Here is a 23257-nt window from a genome sequence, read left to right on the forward strand (position 1 = left end):
AGATTTGAGCAAGCATTTGTCATGGATGGATTTGTTCTAGAAAATACAGTTCGCCGATTTCCTTTTGACCGTATAAAAGAGCGTGAGAATAGTGGTGATATTTTTATTCATTTGTTTGTAGAAATTTTAAATTTGAAGAAGCATTGAGGTGTCGGAAAAAAAAAATTTGCGATTACGCGGCAATTTTTTGTTTATACGATTCTTGAAGTGTTTTTGTTTCTTTGCAGACTTGTTTCTCGTTACGCAATTCGAATTACAACGAAGCCGGAGGACAAACGACTCTCGCAGTTTCCGTTCGTGTCCTTCTTTACATGTGTCTATAATTCATACGACACACACGTACAGTGCATTAATGTACAGATCCACCGATGATATGATTAACCAAATCCTCCTCTTCCCACGCGATTTCTATACATATATGTATACGTACGTCTGGTAATTGTTCGAAGGCAGGCAGCTGCGATCATTTTTATACTCGGATGTTGCATTGTTAATAAGGTGTATAATTCCGGGATCAAAATGAAAGTCGTTGACAAACTTTTACAACGACGAGGATCTCTTCTTCTTACCGGCAGAGGCAAAAAGTGCTTTTAGCAATTGAAGAGGTATTGCATCGATTAATCATTGCGTACTCAGCTCTCTGTGCTGGTGAGAATTCTCTCTGCGAATTCTGCTCGTTGCAGGATCTATGATAAATTTATCTCGCTTCAAGTAAACATCAGAGTGATTCAGTGTTTTATTTTATTTCTTTTTATATTCACGCAGTGAAGTTCATAAAAAATTTTGTACGTGAATTTTTTACTCGGGAATATTTGAAGCGAAAAGTGTAAGAATCGCGAAGAAAAACCGCAAAGCGTATTTTTTTCGGAAAAATATACAGCCCACGATCAGAGAAACTCAGCAGCAAATTCGCACGGTCAATTTCTCTGAATTTCTCACTGTGTTTTTGTCGCGATTTTTTCCAGAGAAATTTGCGAGGAAATATTTCACGAGGGGCTTTCGATACAGTCGAAGGATCTCAGGGTACAGTTCGTAGAACGTGAAATTTGAAATTCTTCAAATTTTCCCGGCAAAAAGTTCAATTTTTTTTACTGCAACTATTTTAAAACGGGAATCGAATGTGCATGGTTTACGAATTAAACTGTAAAAATTCAACAGCTTTCAGTTACACTGTTTACTTTTGGCTTTCACAGAAATTTGTAGAAGAATTTACAAATATTAACAATATTCAAAGTTGCTGAAACGTCAACTCGCAACATTGTTGAGTCAGCACTGTCGTTGTTATTCACAAGATTGTGATAAAGTAAAAAATAGTCGGTGAAATACATTTAGTATCTGGAAGAAGAAGATAATATCTGATCTTCAATTCGGTTAAGTAGTTAACCTTGGTCCGAACGCCTCTTCATCTTTAGACGGCGCGTCACTGGCCAAGTGTGCTGTAAAAAATATGACATCGAAATTAACAATTTTTGCGATCAATTCTGAAATTTAGCGTCAGGTATTGTTAGATTGACATAAGATAGTGCTGGATTGACATCAACAGCGTTAGCTTAACCTCGGAAACTGTTAGATTGGCATCGAATAGCGTTGGACTGACAAGAGATAGTGTAATGTTGACATTCGATAGCGACACGTTGATATCAAATAATGCTATATTGACATAAAATAGTGTCACATTGACATCGATTTAGTTAGCTTGACATCAAACAGTGTTAGATTGGTATCCGATAGTGACACATTAACATCAAATAATGTTATACTGGCATCAGATAATGTGGTAATGACATCGATGCAGTTATATTGACATCAAATAGTGTTATATTGACACGAGATTGTGTAACGTTGACATCCGATATTGACACATTGACATCAAATAATGTTAGATTGGCATCAGATTGTGTAACATTGACATGCGATAGTGACACATTGACATCAAATAATGTTAGACTGGCGTCAGATGGTGTGGTATTGACATCGATGTAGTTAGCTTGACATGAATTAGGGTATAATTAATTCGCATCAGACAGTGTTGGACGGTCGTGTGATAGTCTTATATTGACATCAGAATTATAGTCCCCGCAAGTCCTCAAAAAAAATTTTCCTCACAGTGAATTCGAACGATTGCAGTAAATACAACCGGTGGTTTCCGTGGACTTGCGTAAATCGGTGATGTACTGGTGCACAGGCCGTGGTCGGCCCGTGTCCTCGGTTTGTTGGTGGTGCTGCAGCAGCAGCGGTTAGAAAGTCCATCGTCGTCGTCGAAGAGAAGGAGGTGGAGGAAGAGGAGGGGGGATTTAGTGGAGCGGGGGGAAGGTGAAGGGGCCCGCTAGGCTAGCGGCCCGTTACCGTTGGGCATCACACTGCTCGCCCAATCACCGAGTAATCAACTTCCTCCGACAGGATCGTCCGAAAAATCATCCTCAGATAATATCACATCCTCGTCATTCCATCGGCACCCTCGTTCGGGGCAACAGTTCGCGGTTTTATCGCACCAACCACCCTATTCAACGTCCCGTAAGGAGGCCAGACCATGGACAAGGATCAGCCAGACTCCCTGGCCACCGTCGCCGTTGGAGGCAAGGAAATACCGCCACCCCATAGCCACTATGCGCCCAGCGAAGTCTACTCCACCACCGAACCACCACCGGTAAGATAAACCAGTACCTTACTGTAATTTCGGGTTATCGGTGACGTTGATGGATGAAGTCGTCTTTTCGTCGAACGGATAGCTCAAGACTTAGTCCTTGCAGTGTTCCTTTGACGGGCTTCTCGTCATCTTACTTCGTTCCTCGTTCATTGTCTCGCATGTCAGTTAGCATCGTTTCATCTGCACTTCGTTACCATTTCGAACCACCGAAGGACACGTAGGTTGGATTATCGCAGCTACGCGAATCTAATACCGAGTAGTGGAAAGTGGTCGCGTCTTTATGTCATTGTTGTCATTCCAATTACCCACATTAGGACCTCGCGCTGTTATGAATAGAAATTGGAGAAATTATATTGTCCCGAATTGACTCGTCGATGTCACGTTTACTCACTGCAGTTATTGTCGTTACGACGGTGTGAGTCTCTTCTTAGTTGATTGTCAAGACCGATTTCACCTCAGGCGATAGTCACGGATATTACGAATTAGAAATCCTGGTGTATAATTATTGGACACTTCTATCTTCAATCTGGTATGCGTGTCGTTCCACTTAAGCTCGGATTTCGATCACGATTCCAGGTACTGCGGTATCGAAGCGAACGAGGTTTACCATTTGAATCACAACTTGTGCCGGGTGTCATTACGGTAAATGCCGTCCGGAAAGAATACCACGGCGTTATCGTGAACCTTTGGAATATTCCGTGTGCCCAGTCTTTCGACGAAACGATCCATCGATGGACGAAAGTTTGATGCCCGAGTTGTAGCCGAAACCGGCCTTCTCGATTTTAATCAAACGGTAGAAATCGTTAAATTCCACTTCTCGTTAGGGTTTCCGAGTTTTCAGTCTTCTCTCACACCGGGTACTTATGCCCCAGTGGTTCGTAATCGGGCTTGCCTCATCGACCCTACTTTCCATCACGTTTTCACGCTGCATCGTGGCCACGACTGAGATCTAGAATAGAGAAAGATTGTCTCAGATCTAACGAAGAGATTGTCACGGCTTACGGCCTCGTTCGGAGAACCGCGATAGACTTATTTGGAAGTCAATCGTGGATTATAACCTGTTATTCAATTATTTCGATGTTCCAACGCGAACATTATGCGAATCGATCTCCATTCCTAGAGAATTTTCGCACATTCGTGACAATAGTTGAATTGCATGTTATATCGTCCGTTTTTATTATTGCTGCTTCAAAACAACACTCATAAATCATTCGTTTATCATTGGCCTGGACTCTGATACATTTCATCCTTTGGCACTATTCCAACATCCTCCTAAAGTGATTCGAGAAACATTCCAACATATTTCTGTCATCATTCGGGCCTAATGTTTGCGATACCGTTTGGAATTATTCTACAATATCATCGTTTCAATTGTTCGTCGTTTTTTTTTTTTGCATCCGTCTCTTCACTAAAAACTGAATATAGCGTGCAAATTTACGGTCTCTTAATTAAAAGTGTACACAGTGGTATAATTTAACTAAAATTAGTCCAATTAATAGACCCAGAAAAATAAATTCCACATTAAAGCATGCAGCTCAAACTTGGGAAGTACCGTAAAATCTCGTCATGCTGCAAATGATCTTTCGCCGTAATGCGTCAATAATAACAATTTGTCGAAAGTTAAATTTTGAGTTTGCAAAAAGTCCCCGTTTTAGCCCCATTAACGCCAACGACAAATGCCCCGAAACAATGAAAAGGGGAGTTGAGGGCGAGGGGAAGAACGATTCCGTCTGTTTGTACAAACCGTGTATCACCCACAGCATCATTGTATTCGCCGTAATGCTGAGATAGTATAAAATTTGACCCCGATGTGGACGAGCCGTGCAGATCGTCGGCTGGTAAGAGGAGGACTCTCTGCTAGGAGATAGTAGGTCATCGCCTGCGAGTATATCTCTCTTCCTCTTCTTCGCCATTCGTCCATTAGTTGGCTGGGAATTTTATGCCGTACCCGGCAATGCTCACGTTTCAATTACCGATCCTCCCGCAGGTTGGGCAATAAATCGTAGCTCCGTGGATCGGGAAATGGATAGTTTTGCGGCTTCTGAGCGTGAAATCTTTTCCACTTCTCGTTGGGGCATATTGTTTCCGTCTTCGCGTATCTACTCTCATCATTTTGCCCCCGATTATTGTAACGAAGTGAAATTATCCTCGTTAAATTTTACGTACCTTTCTTTTTCTTTTCTTTTCTTCTTCTTATTTATTTCTCTTTACTCATACTTTCTTTATTTTACTCCGTATACGATTTCCGTAAATTATCCCTACGATTTCCCGATTTACTCACCGATAATATCACAGATCGTTGTTGAGTCGACCGGTTTCATTGATCGTCGATCGTCCTTCGACTTTCGGTTTAACGAACGATTTTCATCCCATGCGTCGAAGAAGCTCTTACGTAGAAAAACACTGAGAGAGAATTTTAAGCTGAGTAAATAACGAGAGATACACGCACATAACGTTTGTCCGCTAACGAGGCGTGTCTGACGTGCTTCTTCCTTGCCGATCAACGGATCACTTGTAATGACAAATTGTACAACGAGAAACGCTGCTGGGCGAAGCTAAGATACAATTTTTAAGGATCGGTATAGAGTGGAAACACGACGCGAGGTTCACGCTCTTTTACACATCCAGCCTCACAAGATCGTTAACCCTGTTCCATGTTCAACGAATCCAGTCTCTTCTTCATCCTCGCAATATATATTATCATTATTACAGTCATTATTACATCGACCTGTAAAAAACCACATCTATACGCTATATCCAGGAGTGTATCAATTAAAACTAGAATTTCACTGTTAAATTTTGTCCGAAAACGAGGGAAAATGTTACGTGAACGAAAGTGAAAACAAAAAACGTTGATTACAAATCGATGATTTTATTCTACCTACGTGATGTATAAATTCGTTCAATTTTTTGTACCTTTCTCCATCTTTCTCTTTAATTTTCCACCATCATTTACCTCGTCCGATTCTTTCGCGATCGTTGTTAAAAAGAAGAATTTAGGAAGTTTCAGCTCTGCAATCCACATGCATTATTTATATACCCGTAAACGGCGGGAATTTACTGCCATTTATAATCCTCACAATACTTGGGGAGGCTGCGTTTAGCGTATTAGCATTTAAACAGCATACTGTGTTGTGTTATTTCTTACGTCTCGTTTCCGAGGGACGTTCGTTGTTTAAACGCTCGCTAACGAGTAAAAATATTATCCTCAAATACTGCCTGCACCTTGTATTCGTTTTACCTGAGACCGCGTCACGCGGATCCTTTTCACGGATCTTTTAAAACTTTTCTGCGAAACACAGAGACGTAACTACACGCGCATGTATTTATTATGTGTGCATAATGCTTTAGCAATTTTGCATTATGTATGTATACAGTGACGCGTTTGCACGCCGTTTGCATATATATATGTATATCAATGTTCATGTACACGCATCATGTTATTTAAATACACGTTCGAGAACGACGCAGGCTTGTTTTCTGCAGCGGATTCAGCGATTCTCGCAAGCTTGTTTTGTTTTTATTTTTCTCTTACCTCATTTTTCCTCTTTCGTCGAGCATTTTATTCGTCGAATAAAAGTAAATGTAATATAATTGTAAATTATAACTGTGAAGAATAATCAATCGATAATAAATAACAAATGAATAATGTCCGGAAATTTAATTACAACATTACTGTTATTCGTTATTAAATGCTGTAATCATATCACACAGCACAGGTTTTAAATTTTCGGGCTTCTTAAAATGTATTTATTTATTCATTTTTCCTTAACGTATTACGTATATTAAATAAGCTGTAAATAATTGCGATATTGTATCTCATATAATCCATACGGTGCAGAATAATGATTATTTGGTCAATTATTCATAAAAATTGAATATCGAAACTTTTGTGAAAATATATATATATATTTTTTTTACACCTCGCTGTAACAGTTGGGTAATTTTTTTTTTTTCTTTGTCACATTTTTGCACAGACACTCCGATATTGAAGAATAATTCTCATTTCCTGTTCCTATTCCTGTTTCAATTTTATTCTGTCTTTTTATCGTTGATTTCTTTCATTGTGCAACGATCTGCTTGATATACCTGTAATACCCGTAACTGCGTGTCCGCTTTTCGCGTTTGTATTATGTAAGGTGGTCATACAAAATCCCGGCACTGCGTATCACCGCGTATTTACTAATAATAATGTTTATTTTGTTCGATCGTTCCTTTTCCTTTCGCCTTTCGTTTTTATTCGAACGACACGAATCGCCGCGTATCTTTCAAATTTTCACCAAATTCCAGCAGCTTTAGCATACAAGCGTATCCTCGTAAAGATTTCCATTTTTCGAACGGAAATGAAAAAAAAAAGAAATGTCACAGGTTTTTGTGTAAAAACATAGAAAACAAAAAAATAAAATAATTCATTCAAACACGGTACGTATTTCCTTGTCTCGAGTTTCTGGTAAAACGGAGGAACAGCGGCTGCGTCAAAATTTTATTGCGGTTCTTTTTTTTTTTTTTTCGATGAAAGAACGACGATTCATCGAATTTTAATACTTTGCGCGACATTTTCATACTTGTCGTTTATTGCGCGACGTTTGAGCTGCTTAGATATGCGGCGTCAATATCGTATCTCCATTTTGAAAAGAAGGATAAATCTGACGTGCAACGGTTTCTCGATCGTCGATCGAATCCGGATAGAGTTATAATATTGGGTATCTCTTTTTCCTTGCTGCGTGTGTGAAGTACAACCGTATATGTGCGAAGAGCCGGAGGCGTTCATTCGATACGATTATATTACGGTATGTAATTTAGTAGCAACCGGAAACTGCTGTGCGGTAGAATATCCACCCGTTCCATCCTGTCCTGCTTCAGCTAATGCGTTAATCGATGATACAGCCTCCGTAATTCCGCTCTTCTCGCGACAATCGTAAGGAAAACAGAGGAAGAATGAAAACGAGTGACAAGAATTTTTATCGATAAAATTTTGATACTTTTTATTGATTTTAATACGAGATAGTCGCACATCGAGTGGTTGTCCAGTTATTATTATATTTGCAATTTACGAAGCTAAATCTTGAAAAATTATACAAGAATAATAAATATTGAAATGATTAAAAAAAGCTTGGACATTGATGCTTTGTTTGAAATAACTTTAAGAAATTAGTAGATTCGTTCGATTTTACTCTACAATGGATCATTAATTTGTTCAGAATACTATCTTCTACAAAGTCCCCGAAGCGGATTTTCTTTTGTTTCGGTAGTTAATTCAATATCGCCACTCATTGATCGTAATAAATATCGACGCAATGTTGTGAAATAAAATCTTCAACGTTGCTAAAACGATGAAAAAAAGGTGTTTCAGCGAGTTTGTAGATAATAGTCATCTGGTTAAAATGAGTCATCGTTAAGTGAAATCGAACCAAAAATTTATAAGATTTTTAACCATACCGAAGCGATTTGACACGAATCGTCGATATCTACTTTGGCAAATCAATAAATATCAGCTGCTTGTGCATCGAATATCTTCTCTAGATGTCTGTGTAATATTGCCTGCCTGATAGCAATTAAATGAACTGAGAAAAGTTGGCCGGATAATATGAATGAAAAAAAAAAAATGCAACCAGGCAGCTATATTTATACACATGTACGTTCATACAGTGTAATTAATCAAAGCCTGTGAGCTATAATGTTCGTGGAGTGATTACGTGCGAGGAAATTGCGTAACCATTCGACTGTATACCTATTATAATACCTGTTTACGAAATTGCATAATTACGGAGGCATTTCGGCACTGCCGGACGGCTCTTTTGCGTACCTCGTACCGTATTTTCATGCACCTCCACGAATAACGGGGGATCGTTTCCATTCACCACGCGAATCACGGTGTAAAACAATTTCATTATCACAGGAACCGGTGGCTGGTTCTTAAATCACGGCACAAAAAAAAAAATATCGTCCAAATCCGGCAAATATGTTTATTTAAGTACCTGGACGTTGACGGAAAAATTTAAAGACGGTTTAAATTATATTTTCATGAACGGTACTATGCAAATAACCTTTCGGAACACAAGTCGTCCGTATCAGAATCATTACTCGCCTGGTGAGAAAAAATCTCACGCTTCTACGCAACTGCTGAGCACGAAATTTGAAATATAATAATAAGATAATATTAGGTTAAGTTGAAAAAATGATTAGTGAAATATATTTTTAAATTTTATAATTCAACTACTGAACATTTTTTGCGCAATGAAATATTTAAACAATTTAATTATTTATGAAAATTTGTAAATTCGGTAGACTCATTGATCGAAAAATAAAGTTTAGAAAATTGCACGTCTCCGTGAAGGAAATCAAAATTCTAATTTCTCTAAAATTTCTTTTCAAAATTTGCTCTCTGCATGCGTCAACAACTCAAAAACGGTGAATGAGTTTCTATTAATTAATAAATTAACGGTTGATCAGCTCGAGGCCAATGCTTAATACGGTCAATGACTAATAGTGACATCTCGATGTCCTCTGGGAGCGATATAAAAGCATTACATATATACATACATACATATATATATGTATATATTTGTGCACACGTCTAGATGTATAGCTGAAAAGCGAATAATCAGTGAACTCTAACTCTGCGCGAAGGTTATTTCATTCCGCTAATTTTTTTGAGCATTGAACTATATACAGAGTGAATTGTTAACGAACGAATGATTTAACGCGCATGCGCCAAAGTTCGAGAGCAAGAGCATTTGTTTCATCAGGGCGACCAACATTTTTGAGGTTACATACATGGCGGCGATCTGTCATTTGAATTTAGGAATGTTGGTCGCCCTGATGAAACAAATGCTCTTGCCTTCGAATTTTAGCGCATGCGCGTTAAACCATTCGGTCGTTAGCAATTCACTCTGTATATATATTATATATGTATGTATAATAAATATACAGAAGCTAGCTGAGAATTTTTTAGAGTTTAATCAGTCCGTTTTCCCAATTATATACGCGCAGTAATATACTGTTAAGAAAATATCCGACATTTTTCCACATTTCGCATACATTATTCAATCACAGCTTTTATTTCATCACTTGTAACATAATTTACAACTAGATAATGTATTATAAGGATCCCACACTGCAGAGCTTCGAAGGCCTCGGCTCAGTTGTTTACTAACCGTGACAACAAGTCAGTCCTGTCATGGCAGGCAGAACAATAAAATATATCCTTGTTTGCCGGTGTTCCGAGTGTCTCGACGCAGCTGATTTATTCGTGTACCATTTTTGCCACTTTTCCCTGTCGTTGTTTTTTCTTTTTTTTCTTTTTCTTTTTTTATCGTCGTCTTATTTTCAAATTCTCTGTTTCGATCATTGTTTCCACAAATTCCAATAACGAGCTGTAACAAAATTGTTCAAATTTTCGAATGTTCGCCCCCCCCCCCCCCCCCCCCCCCCCCGGTTGGTCGCGCGATTTTATTTTCAGAGCTTTTGCAGGTTCTCGATTCCGATACTCCAAAATCGTAGAATAATCGTGCTTTGTTGACGCGTTCTTTCCTACACCTCAAACTTTCCCAACCCTAACAATTATGTAAAAATCATTCTGACGCCGAAAAATGTTTTTTACTCGCAGGCTTACATGAGGCCAGGAACGAAAAGCTCAGCGGTTCAAATCGCTCGTATCGCAGCCGTAACTTTGATCGCGATGTCCGTTGTTTTGGGCTGCTTTATTTTGGCTTCATCCTACGTTCAGGCGCGCGCTTCTTGCACCCCGGAAGCCATCGCAGCTCTTCAGGCTGAAATGAAGCTGCAGCAGCATCAGCAGGATGCCTCTCAGTCCCAGGGAGAATACATCAAGCATATTCAGCCGGAAGCTCTGGTGCAGGTACGTCGAACATTCTTTATTTTTATCCATATGAAATGCAGAATCTATCGAAAGCGATGATGAAAAGTCTTCGTTACTTTTGTTATTATTTGAGGATTCGTCGGTTGGATAATGACAAGCCATATTTATATCGCCAATTAATTCTTATAATTTATTTGTAAACTTTAACGATGTAAGAGGAATAGTTATGGATATACAGGAAATTTATGGGAGGAAAATTGAACTGAATACGATGTGTAGATTTTTGTTTTCTTCGTCATGTCTATTCGATGCTAAGGAAAGAAAAATGATCATTTGTTCCTATTATACTGCTGATGATATTAATCAATGGTCAAATGGTTTCAAATTTTTTTTTCGCTTTTTCCTGTTTGGATCAGGAAAATTCAACGAATGGATCCCATTTCTTCAAAGTATCATGTTTTAAACGCTGGAAAATTCTTTCAGCACGTAAGTTATTCCAGCTATTGTATGAATAATTGCCGGATGCAATTGTCTCTGCGTTGCTACATGCCCAAGGTTTGAAAGTAGAAAGCTTAGAAAAAGAAATCTTATTTACAACTAAACTTGCTGTGTGTACAGGTATACAATGAAAGGATTTTTAGTAAAAATACACTAAAAAATTACGAATATTTTTCAAAAAAATAGTTCAATTTCTGTAACAAATTACAATTTTAGTTATTCATAAAACACAGAATTTTTTTATACATAAAAGCCCGAAGCAAAATAGTGCTAAATTCAATTTAAATTTTGCCTAATGTCTTTTAGTATAGATATCTCTCTAATTATACTAATTAGCTTCAGCTAAATGGGATGTTTTTAGCCATAAGAGATTCGATATTGACAGTATGAACTTATCAACAATCTGCGTACGTCAGTAATACAAAGTTCCGGTATTCGCGGTTTTAGCGATTACTTCTAACAGCTTTAGATCTGCGTTTGCATTTCGCGTCTGGGATTTTTCACTCGCGATTTCTGTTACATTAGAAATTAGTATTAATTCGCTGATAAGGATATGAAGAATCTACACGTATTATAACGTCATTAGTATATATTTAGCCAGGCCTAATCAGTTCTCAAACTCTGAAAGTATATCTCGCGTACGGAGATGAACAAACAGACGTCATTATTAGCAGGAAGTTGACCTAGAGGTTCGATAATAACTCACGTTACACACAGCATTCGACTCTCGTGAAGAAAAATTCATTCGTTCGCCATTCCCTTTATTCCGTCTTACAATTGATTCGATGATTAATTGATTATGTAATTCCTTGGTGTAATTTTGTTTCTTTCATTTTTTTTATAAAAAGTTCGAATCCTTTCAGAATTTTTACGTAAAATAAATATTATCATTCTCACCCACGACTAATTCACAGGGTTTAGTTAAAGGAATGCTAAAAATACACGTGATCGTTGTGATCGGTAATGATCGCAGATTCATAAACCTAGATCAGACAAGGCGGTACCAGGTTGTGCTCAAGGTGAGCAGGCGCGACACGAGGTTACGTAATTCGAAATGCATGTAAGAAGTAGACACTATACTTTATTCTATGTTACACGTACACACACACTATTCATGCACATCGTTAATATCTAAACCTATTTGCGAAACGGTGTGATTATTCCTGTTTCCGAAGAATTATTGCGATCGAGAGATAGATAAAGAGAGAGAGGGGGGGGAGAGGAATCATCGTTATTTAAATAACTAGGAAATCGATGTACTAAAAAATAACTAGAAATCATTAAACATCGACGAAGTTAAATACCTGTCAACTGCAATTTAATCCATTGAATATGACTGACTAGTAATTGATCAACTAAATTTGTACCTTCATTGTATTTAAGTAACGAATGAACTGAATAATTGGATACGAAAATTAGTGAATAACCAAAATGTGTCGCTTCCATACACTTTGACAATAATTGATTGGGGTGAATTTTGACGATATCGAACAACTGAATGCGATACAAATGACGGAATAACCGAAGCGTTAGAATAAAGCGAAAGACATACCGAAAAAAAAAAATCCCACAAACTATTCAATATTTTCTAAAATTAAATATAGGTAGTATATGAGTACTAAAATACTATAAAAAGATAAGTAGCCAAGCAAATTTAACCGAATGACCGAGCAATTTATTGACTATTCCAGCGAAGTAACTAATCAATTGACTACAACTACGAGTAACTTAAAACACTCGATAAGAAGATGAATATTTAATTTGCTATAATATGTGGTTATTTTATACGTATACATACTGTGCGTGAGATTTGTAATTACTTTCAAACGTCACCGTAGGTTGTACTTTCTAATCCGTTGTGCACAGTCATGGTTTATTATTTTTACGAAAATTAACAGACAGTTGAGCGGTCGTTGACATTTCATTCTGTAAAACTAATACAAGAACGTTGTTGTTTGTTTATAATTACTGTTATATCGCAACGTTTTAGCTTTGCTTTAATTTTAACGTTTTTACACTGCATCTCACGATCATTCTGTAATCATTGTCTGAATTGCTGATAGTTGTACGGTATAAAATTGAATAAGCGTAGATTCGAACTTCTTCAGGAGAAGATTTTCATCCCAGCGACGTCACGCCAATTGCAACGTTATTTACCAACCGAGAAACGAAACACTGCATCGGACTTCCGGTATTATGCCGCTTGTCAAACAGGATACAGTTTTCTCTTTAGGTTAACCCGCTTTTCGCGTTTGTCTATGACAAATTTCACCTGCAGCGTGTGTTAAGTTGACTAAAAGACCGTTCAACGCGTTTAATATGGATGTAATTGGTAAATTGTAACGCAGGATCTCATTTTGAGAATAAATTTTGAAAAATTCACAAGATATTGATAAAATTTAAGAGACTCGAATTTCTAGTCAAATTGGAAGCGATTCCTCCATTTCAAAGGTATCAGAAATTCAGAGGAGTTTTCGCAATGTTTTCAAATTTTCTATATTGGCATTAAAATACTATTATTTTTTATCGGAGAATTTTACCACTACTTTTTTTTCAATCATTTTATTTTTATTAATTTTATTACGAGGTTGTCGTACATCGAATACTTATCGAATTATTGTGCTCGCAACGTACGAAGACTTTTCAAAGAATACAAGCATAAAAAATAATGAAATTACAAATAAAAGATTAAAAATTATCTTATATTATCCATGCTTCATTTTGAATCACTGTAAAATCGTAAAAATTGTACAGATTCATTCGATAATACTCAACGATAGCTAATTTTATTCAGAAGACTATATTTTCTACAAAAACCCCGGCAAAAAATTTCCTTCTATTTCAGTAGTCAATTAAATACCGTGAATCGTTGATCATAATCAATATCGGTGAAATATTGTAAAATGAAATATTCCACGATGCTAACATGGGAAAAAAAATGTTTCAATGAATTTGCAGAAAACAGTCCACTGAATAAAATGACTCAGCGAGAAGAGAAATCGAACTAACCTAATATATTTTAAACTATTTCAAAGCATTTTGAAACGAATCATTGATATCTAGCTTTTGCTTTTACCTCTAGTAATCTATACTCTCGGTATTATCCGAGAAATATTTAAATTTCCGACAAGTATTTATTTATTAAATATTCGATGTACACTTTGGGTGAGTGATACCGAGATTTCTAAGTTCTTGGACAAGTCGGTTAGGTTGGCAATGCTGAATTTGCCCGCAGCGCCATCGTAAACATAACATAACCTATGACCGTCGAATTTTTTATTTTTGGGTTAGATTCGACGGTCATAGGTTACGTTACGTTCACAACGATTGAGCTTGTTTCGCGACCGGCCGTCGGTGGCGCTGCAGGCAGATGCGGCATTGCCAACCTAACCGACTTGTCCAAAAAACAAGTCGTCTCGGAATCAATGACCCCGAATGTACGACTATCTGGCAATAAAATAGATAAAAAGTATGAATCTTTGGCAAACCAGCCGGCTTGGTTAACCTCCTTGAGATCCTGTTCAGAGATGAATTGAGAACTCTGATGGATGCAAGGGGAGCGATACAGTTAGGCTCTAAGGCTAGGAGAGAAAACTTAATAAACCGTTCACTTCTCGGAGCTATGCCGTGAGTATAACCTACTTTTGCACGACGATCTCCGCGAGTCCATCCTCGGCTCATCGTGTCTAGTGGAAGAAGCAGTAGCGTCATCTCCGAGGAGATCGTGCACCGCGAAATGTCGAGAGAGTTTAAACTTTCCACCCACACACATCGGTACTGTATGATATTATTCTTGAAGAATTATCGCGTGTATACGTACGATTTCACGCTCACGTACCTCTTCTAGATTCTTCCTCTTCTCCGTAGTATTCTTATTCTTTTACTCTCGCCAATAAGGAGCGCACTTAAACCTCCTTTACATAATTTCTTTTTACCGCCGCGAGATTTTCACCACCGAGTGAAACTTTCCACGATTCAATATTATTCGTTGTTTGCCTTTTGTCTTTCGTTGTTTATTTATATTGTATATATTCTTTTTCTGCACAAATATCTGCTATGCGGTTTCTACTGTATGTACGTTCGGTTCTATCACGATTTAGAAAGTCCTGTGCGATTTATGTTGTTACCAACGAATCGTAATATCGTTATCCTGATTGTTAGAAATTCAACAGAGCTGTTAATAAGTGGCCGTGTTTTTTTTTTGTCCTTCCGAGTTTCGAAATCGCTAGTTTTTTTTTTTTTTTATCTCATCAGTTTTCTTCGCGTCAAACCGGTAAGCTGGTTTTTTATTTCTTGTTCAAATTCACCTCGTTGAAAAATTGTTATAATTTATCACGCTTCAATTTGTTTCCACTGTTTTCCAACTTGAGATATGCATCCGGTTTCATGAACATATCCAAGAAGTATCAAAATTCAAATCGGTCATCGTCCTAAATTACATAACAATTTTATTTATTTCTCATCGAATCCCCTTTTCTTCGCTGCGATTTTTTATTACAATTTTATAACTGCACGCAGCTACGCGTTCGTGCGTAATAGCTGGATGAAGAAACACCGCCCGAAGGCTTCTCAAGTCGGAGATTTGTGAAACTGCAGTGCGTGTAAAGCGAGTAAAACGTTTCAAAGTTTCACTGTGCGAAACGATGACAACCTGTATACGCTAAATCACAGTATAATACGCGATACAGCTGCTAATGGTAGTTATTCAGCAAATAGAATTATACTGCATGCTGCAATGCGGCGGTGTAAAAGGAGGCGGAAACTGCGGAAGTATCGGGTACCTTATACTTCGTGGCGTACAACTTTCTTTAGAAATTCATACTGTAATGCGTGCGGTACAAGAACGGCGAGACATGTACATCGTAAATAAAACCCCAGAGACGTGTATATATATGCGTGTGTGAATCGATATAATTCGATCACTTGTTGCAGTATAAGGTTTCAAATTTTAGTACACGATCAAGAATCTTGGCAATGATTATACCTTAGATATTTGAAAAAGCTCAAACATTTCAGAAATAAACGCATCAACAGAATTATTATTCAGACGTCAGGATTGGAATTTATATCGATAAGTTGATAAAATTTTGGTAAAATTATTGTCTGCAGGTTTTTTGTTGTGCGAAAAAAAAAATTATACAATCCGATTCAATTGGATTTAATTACAGCACGAAATTTAACTGGGTTACATGTATACAACGGCATAAGCGGTAACGATATTACTGCTAACGATAATGACGACAATCAGTCGAGTCGGTCGCGTATTACACTTTATACACATGCCGGTTTGAACAATGTAACGATTTTTGTATAATTGCATAACAAGAGGCGTACTCTACGAGTGAAATAGGAAAAACCGGTATACCGCAGAGATAACCGTGCGTAACTTTGGGAATATCTCATACACACAGAGACCTATACCTCATACATACCGTACGTATAACGAGATGCAGAGATGGTTATAAAGTCGGGGATCGAAGGAACAAACGCACGAGGTCAGTGACTGCGGTACCACAAGAGTCGGAGAGGCCAGGCTAACTGGAAAGTTGTCACTCATACCGATTCCCCGAGGAACATTCTCGTACTCGGAGACGTTACACGACGTGTAAAATTGCACACTGACGTCTCCGTACACACAGAAGCCTCGTAAACAGAACGCCTTTCTCGCGACGCTCGCGTGACGCAACGGACTCTAATTACCTCCTCCTGCACAGCAGCGGCTCGTCAGATTATTGCGATAATAACAATGAATATAGGTGTATATGTATATATAAGGCATGACGGAGGGGAAGCAATCGGACAACAACGAAGACGGTGACGGCGACTTAAATAGCGGTAATGCCCATGACGATGTCGGCGGTGGATGTCGAAACACTTCGATACTTCGATCCTGGGACGATCCGAGGTGCAGCAACCTCTGCCGGAAGTCGCGAGCATATTATATTGCACATCGTATAAGCCGCAATCTGATTGTCATGTGGAAAAACTCCGGTTAGTCATACCTGGGTCATTACATTCGTTCTTTGGTGTAATCACGTCGCATTTGAGGTAAACGTCCGGGACTTGTGCCGCTTGCATTCAAACCTACGTATAAATATACCTTTTTTCATGGCGGAACATCGGCTTTGCCTAGATTGAGTGAAAGCGGGCGAAGAGTTGTTGATCGTGTCGTTGACGGGATAAAGATTTCTCGGAATCAATTTTCGACACTTGTAGATACATTGTCACTTTGGGTCAACTTTGGAAAGCAATTATAGCAATATACTGGCGCTCCAATGAATCGTTGCTAATGCAGGATTCTCTTTAAATGGTTTTTCAGGACCATGTCGATCCGACTGATTCCCTGCAGGTCTTGACTAATTCGGTTGAAACCGAAAAAGAAGTCCAGCCTGATACCAAAGACATGAAGGTCCAGAAGGACGAAAGCAGCAAAACTGCTGAGAGCAATGACAGCAACGATACAGAGGAGGAGGACGACTACGATGACGACGAGTTCCCACCCGTTCACATCAAGCTTCCACTTCAGTTGGATCTCGACGATATTGCAGGGGTAAGGAAAATGTTCTCAATTTTTGTCAGCTTTGCTAGTGTAGCGAAAATGAGTATCGAGGTTACTCTGGCAGAAGACTCGATTCAAGTCCAATTTCAATGAGAAATAACTGAGAATCAGTGAACTAGGCCAAAAATGTAAATTTTGACAAACGGTAGAAAAGGTTGGCCTAATTTAGGTGAACGTCATATTTCAAAAGTCCTTAGGTGACCTCTTATCGTTAGCACCAATCTTGCAGACATTAGAACTTTCTCCCGAGTCCTGTTTTCTCCTTTTCTCATTCCGCGGGTAATTCCTTTTCGGCTTTGTAATTACATTCTCACGTATCTTAAATTTTACAGACTCTGATGCAGCAGGTACGTAGCCGCGTTTCTTGCGTCGTTGAGCGAAAGAGAGCCGGCGAATTGACCGACGGATCGAACGACAACAGCATCGACAACAGTACCGATCCTCAACGCTTCCAGAAGCTCCTTGGAGAACGCATCGCCATATTCTGCGAGTCTGGAAACCCCCAACAAGAGTAAGAACGACTTTAATTTGTTTTTTATCTGAGCAAAAACTATCTGAGCCTTTACCACTCCCGTTTCACCGTTTCTCGGCCGATTTAACGAACGCAAGAACCGTCATTGATTCCAGAGCTCAGGACCAAGATATGATGACGCCGATAATAGTGCCTCTCGGTACCGTCCAGATCCCAATCCACCCACAGGACTCCAACGCCTTCAACCAGTTCCAAATCCACTCCCAGTACCAGGTCCCAGACATGCAGCAATTGCCCTTGAGCAATCCTAGGGGACTGAACCACATTCCTCCCGGTCTTCTACCACCCGCCTTCCGAGGTCTCCCTCAACTCACCGTTGACATGAGGCCCCCGCGCATGGAACCCCTGCGACCGTTGATGGGCCCCCAGAGACCGATGATGGGACCACAGCCGCCCATGATGGGCCCCCAGGTGAGCGTGGTTTCTTGACTCGAAATTTTGAATGAGAAGTTCTAACCGGAAGCAAGACTTGAACTTGACCACTTTTTCACTATTTCGCGAATAGCCTCGTTTCTATTGATGAAATTGTAACTACCGTCATTTTTATTCCAGGTTGAAATGCGTCAAATCCCAATCGAACTGCGCCACTTCCCGATGGATCCGATGCGCGGAATGCGTCCCCCGATGCCGCCGCAGCCACATGAGGAACAGCAGCCACCGATGATGCCCTCCCAGCCCCGTCCGATTCCAGTAATCCACCCCGAACACATGCAGATGTCACGTATGGTGCCACCGCAGCCCGAATCCTCGAACAACCACTTCGCCGAACAGGAACAGCAGAGGCCAATGATGACGCCAATGATGCCACCACAGGAATCCAGGTCACCGATGATGCCGCCTGCTAATCCTGACTCCGAACACTCTTCCTCACCCTTCCAGGGAATACCCATTGAGATCAGGAGAATCATCCAGCAGGTTCCGCTCGAGATCAAGAACATCATTCAGCACATCACAAGCGACTCGAGACCGTTCCCGGTACCAGAAGGACAGCGAAGAGAGGTGAGGAATGATTGTGAAATTCGATATTTTTGTTAGCTTGGTTTACATTTATTGCGTACCCTAGGTGTACAATGAGTGTCTAAAATCAACGAATATTACACGAGCTGTTTGTTGTTGATGTTTTATCACGAGACTTGGATATGAGCCACACCGTGTTTTATTTTTTATGATGAGAAATTTCTCAGTGTCAAATGTAGATTCTAGATGACTCGAAATGCTTAACTTTTCCCCTTTGCTTCTTAGATTGTCCAGGAATTCAAACCATTCCCGGATGGCGCTCGGCCAATTCCTCTCGGACCATTCCCGCTTCCAATTGAGGTCAGGAACCTTCTTGAGCACGGTAACATCGAGGGTCGTCAAGAGCAGCAAACGGACAGCAGCGAGGAACAACAGCAGGATGCCAAGCCTTTCCCAGGACCGGAAGATCAGGGCGAGGAAGCCGAAAGAAACTTCCCGGTACCCGTCGAAGTCCGCAATTTAATTCACCAGGTATAATGCTACTGTAAATTGCCTGAGAAATTGCCATCACTCCTCCCGTAGATACCGAATAGCAGAAAGTCCGAGGAGGGTTATTGCTTTTTATTAAAAATTGATTGTTCAATTGAAAAGAAAATGGCTTTGCTGTTTCTTATTTATTTATTTGCTTATTCATTCTAACGAATTCCGAGAAATCTTGTATTCAGCTAACGCCAGAACCGTAATAAAATGTAAAACCTGTACCTGCAAAAACGTCGATTTCACGGATATATGCTGAGACACAGCAGTGACGCAATGAGAAGCAAGTGCAAGGAAACTTCCTTACGCGAGTCACGGTATAGAGTTGTTTTACGCCTATAATTGTTTGAAAACAAGCCATCTAGAGACGTGAAATTCTTGTCCGGCCTGGGGGCTTTCAAAGAACCCGGGGAAAGTACGACGCTACGGTACTTAACACATATGTATTTGAAAATCAACTTATCGTGGAGGAACAAATATACCTAAGCACATGACTCGCACGACGTAACGAACCGAGGCCAATGGCCACCGTTCTCCGCGCCGCGGTCCACCTCGCGACTTCGACACCTTCTTTCTCGGCCTGAGTGTTGACTATCCGAGAATTTAAGGCATCGGGACTGTTCTACTCCGTGAGGAAACGAAAAAAGCTACGCAGCGTCTATTTGAACGAGGCAGCAACATCACGATACGCGCACGAATTTTCCCGCCACAGAGTCGATGCCGCGGCGCATTTAGAAATAGAGTCAACTCGCACCGCCAAGCGGGGTTCGATAACTGGCCTATTTTCGACAAATGACCCGCGTCGCACTCGGGTTGAATCACCCGAGGACCACTTTCACTCGAGGTAGCGTGGCCGAGCGGTCTAAGGCGCTGGTTTAAGGCACCAGTCTCTTCGGAGGCGTGGGTTCGAATCCCACCGCTGCCAAATTTTTTTTCTACCCCCCTTAACCTTTCGTCACCCGTTGTCGCTCAACTTTCCGCGCATTTCGGTTCGCAGGTCGTCGAAGGTCGAGCTTTCCCCGTTCCACGGTTTCCCCTTCCTTTGAAGCCCGTCGAATCTTTGGAAATTCCGGTCGAGGCACGCACCGAAGTCTCTGACGACCAGGCGACAGAACCAATGAGGGACGAGGAACAGCGAGGCCGACAGGAAAGCCTCGATCTCCAAGCGCACCAATCCCAACAGGAACAGGACATGGAAAATCGTCCACATTGTTAGTACCATTTTATTTTTTTCAATAATTATAAGATATGAGAGAGTATTTTCTCCATACCCAAACCAAATTTATTGCTTATCTTTATTTCCTTCGAATTCCTCGATTCGTTTTGATAATTGTCTTCCTCTTCCAGACGTTCAGCCACGTTCGGTTCGCTCGATTCCAGAACCGTTCGCCCACCGTCGTGAGAAGCGCGTACGTCGCTGCGCTTGCAACTGCGCTTGTTAAATTTGCAGATGCTTTCGAAAAAGCTCCGTTATTTCCGGTCAAAGGATCGGCATCAAAGAAGAACACGATTCAAGGTAACGACGGTTGGCGCCTCACGCACATTGTGAAAACGAGATTGATTACAAATTTTGATATTTCCGGCTAGATAACGGTCACTATTATCATTTGTGTAACGAAATTGTATCGAAATTATCAATCCTTTATCACACCTAGCGCAGAATAAATGGTGAGGATTGCAGTTATGAATATATATATATATATTTTTTTTAATCACCGTTTAATCAACGTACGTTGAATGAGCCTGGATTTAATCAATTCTGATGCCGATTGGTTGATTTTTTTTCGAACGATCTTTCGATGTCAATAAGATTAACATCAAGAAATAAAATAAGTAAAAAAGTGTAATAGAATTACACACAAATGTTTACGATAAAATAATTATCGATACAAGGTGTGGTGATCGTAAAAATATCTTCGCCATACGAGAAAAAAAAAAAAAAAGAAAAGAAAAACGTGGATACAAAGTGATACTTTAAATAATTTTTGTACAGTTGAAGAGAAAAATTGTAAGAAAAGAGAAAAAAAAATAAACTCCAAGAAAAAAGAACGATACATATATATATATATATATATATATATATATGTATACCTTACGCCGATATATACATATTGCATATAATTATTATAAAGCATTATTTTGAATGATTCGCTAAATTTGCTTCCTAGATTTTACCCATGAAATCTGTATGAACACGCGTGTATAAAAGGTGTATGTGTCTTTCAAATCGGCGCTTTGTGCTTTTTTTTTTTGTTTGTTTTTTTCCCCAATATTTTTCCTGTTATTAATGTCGAATAGATGCTATTCCGTTAACTTAAACCATACGTAATATACGTTTCAATAACATATTATAAAAAATGAAAGAATAAAGACAACTATTATATATATATATACACGTAGATAAAACTGGTGCCTAAAGGATAACGACATCATGCGGTCTTTACCGCATTTACTACAGCGTGTACATTTTTTTTTTCTTGATTATACATATATAATATACATAACGGATATGTTATATTTTAAGGAATAATGGACACTTTACTTATCTGTATTATTATAATTTTTTTTTTTTTTCCCAAGAAAATAAAACACGTAATTGGTTTAATATTTTTCCTTTTTCCTCTCGTTGTTAACGGTAATTGTATCGTTTCAATTTAACTCTAAACTTCTTTGATTATAATCGAAACATCCCGTCCTCTGTTTATACAGAACTGTAAGTAATACGCATCGGGACGAATAACGCGTACAGTGATAATTTTGCAACTACATGCAAGATTTACAGTTTAGCTTTGAAGTTTATGGAAAACTTCGGACCGATTATTGCAACTGTCCAGAAAAGGATTAATTCGTAGACTTCGATCGAACAGAACAATGATACTTAAAATTAAAACTATGATTGCCTTGTTACTTATGAGAAATGAAAAAAAAAAAAAAAAATAACCAACATGAAAAAAAAAAATTGCTTCCCAAACGAAACTTAGATATTTCGAAGCAAATTGACGACTCGTTTGGAACGCATCGCATCGCACGTAATAAATCCTTGATTCTTGTGCGCAGGCTATTCAAAGTCACTTCGGAAGATGATCTCACAGGTAGGGTCAACGGCCTCGTTTCTGTTAGAATCACTGACGTACTTCATACCTGTATAGTCATGTTCATTATACGTTTACCCATCCTTTCAGTTCCGAAATTGCGTCTTAAGCGAGCGGTCGAGTTTACGTTAGATTTAAAAATTTCCTTAATACAGTTTTTCGGCAACGAGTTGAGTAATTTTATTCCACTTGACATTTATTAATTTCTTTTTATTTCTCTGAATAGTTTCGATTCGTCAAGTTTAAAGTTCGTTTCTTAAGAAATTTGAACTTACAGTTTGCCGTAGCTGATAATTCGGTGCTTTAATTTATAACAAGCGAAATCATATTTCCATTAATTAGATGTTGACGGACACCGAAATCTGTGCAGAGTGCAACGATTAGTAAAAAAAACTATGTACAAATTGTTACAAGACGTTGTGGAAAATTGTACAGATTGGTTGAATAAAGTCAGATGAATTTTCAATAGACTTTGGGATATTGGAAAAAATAAAATAATCGAAGGCGCAACGTTAAATTTTCAAATTTATCATTTCATTCTATCGAGTGACTCGCCGGCCTGAGGAAACATCGAGTGTCCAAATCGATCGAATTCGTGTAAACTCCCGGAATT

The 23257-nt window shown here is 39.1% G+C and overlaps 1 protein-coding gene, 1 long non-coding RNA gene and 1 other non-coding gene across 3 annotated transcripts; 2 read left to right on the forward strand and 1 right to left on the reverse strand.

Annotated features, from left to right (window-relative positions):
• Positions 1-617: 617 nt before the first annotated feature.
• On the reverse strand, positions 618-3757 carry LOC138190948 (uncharacterized). Its single transcript, XR_011177079.1, has 3 exons — positions 3039-3757; positions 2670-2970; positions 618-1436 (listed from the first exon to the last, which is right to left on the reverse strand). It is a non-coding gene; the product is annotated as an uncharacterized lncRNA (long non-coding RNA).
• Positions 2351-22157, forward strand: LOC124220091 (RNA-binding protein 33). Its single transcript, XM_046628526.2, has 9 exons — positions 2351-2647; positions 10257-10508; positions 17287-17517; positions 17859-18037; positions 18154-18469; positions 18611-19057; positions 19301-19546; positions 20550-20763; positions 20900-22157. Exons 1-9 carry the CDS (start codon positions 2531-2533, stop codon positions 20992-20994), a joined length of 2097 nt encoding a protein of 698 aa, XP_046484482.1. The 5' UTR covers positions 2351-2530; the 3' UTR covers positions 20995-22157.
• On the forward strand, positions 20396-20477 carry TRNAL-AAG (transfer RNA leucine (anticodon AAG)). Its single transcript has one exon. It is a non-coding gene; the product is annotated as a tRNA-Leu (tRNA).
• Positions 22158-23257: the final 1100 nt, after the last annotated feature.

Source organism: Neodiprion pinetum, chromosome 5 (assembly GCF_021155775.2).
Source record: "Neodiprion pinetum isolate iyNeoPine1 chromosome 5, iyNeoPine1.2, whole genome shotgun sequence".
Taxonomy (NCBI): domain Eukaryota; kingdom Metazoa; phylum Arthropoda; class Insecta; order Hymenoptera; family Diprionidae; genus Neodiprion; species Neodiprion pinetum.

Coding starts and splice junctions, on each gene's coding strand:
- LOC124220091 (XM_046628526.2), top strand. CDS start 2,531: ATGGACAAGGATCAGCCAGACTCCCTGGCCACCGTCGCCGTTGGAGGC. Junction 10,509..17,286: donor AGCCGGAAGCTCTGGTGCAG/GTACGTCGAACA, acceptor ATGGTTTTTCAG/GACCATGTCGATCCGACTGA. Junction 18,470..18,610: donor CGCCCATGATGGGCCCCCAG/GTGAGCGTGGTT, acceptor TTTTTATTCCAG/GTTGAAATGCGTCAAATCCC.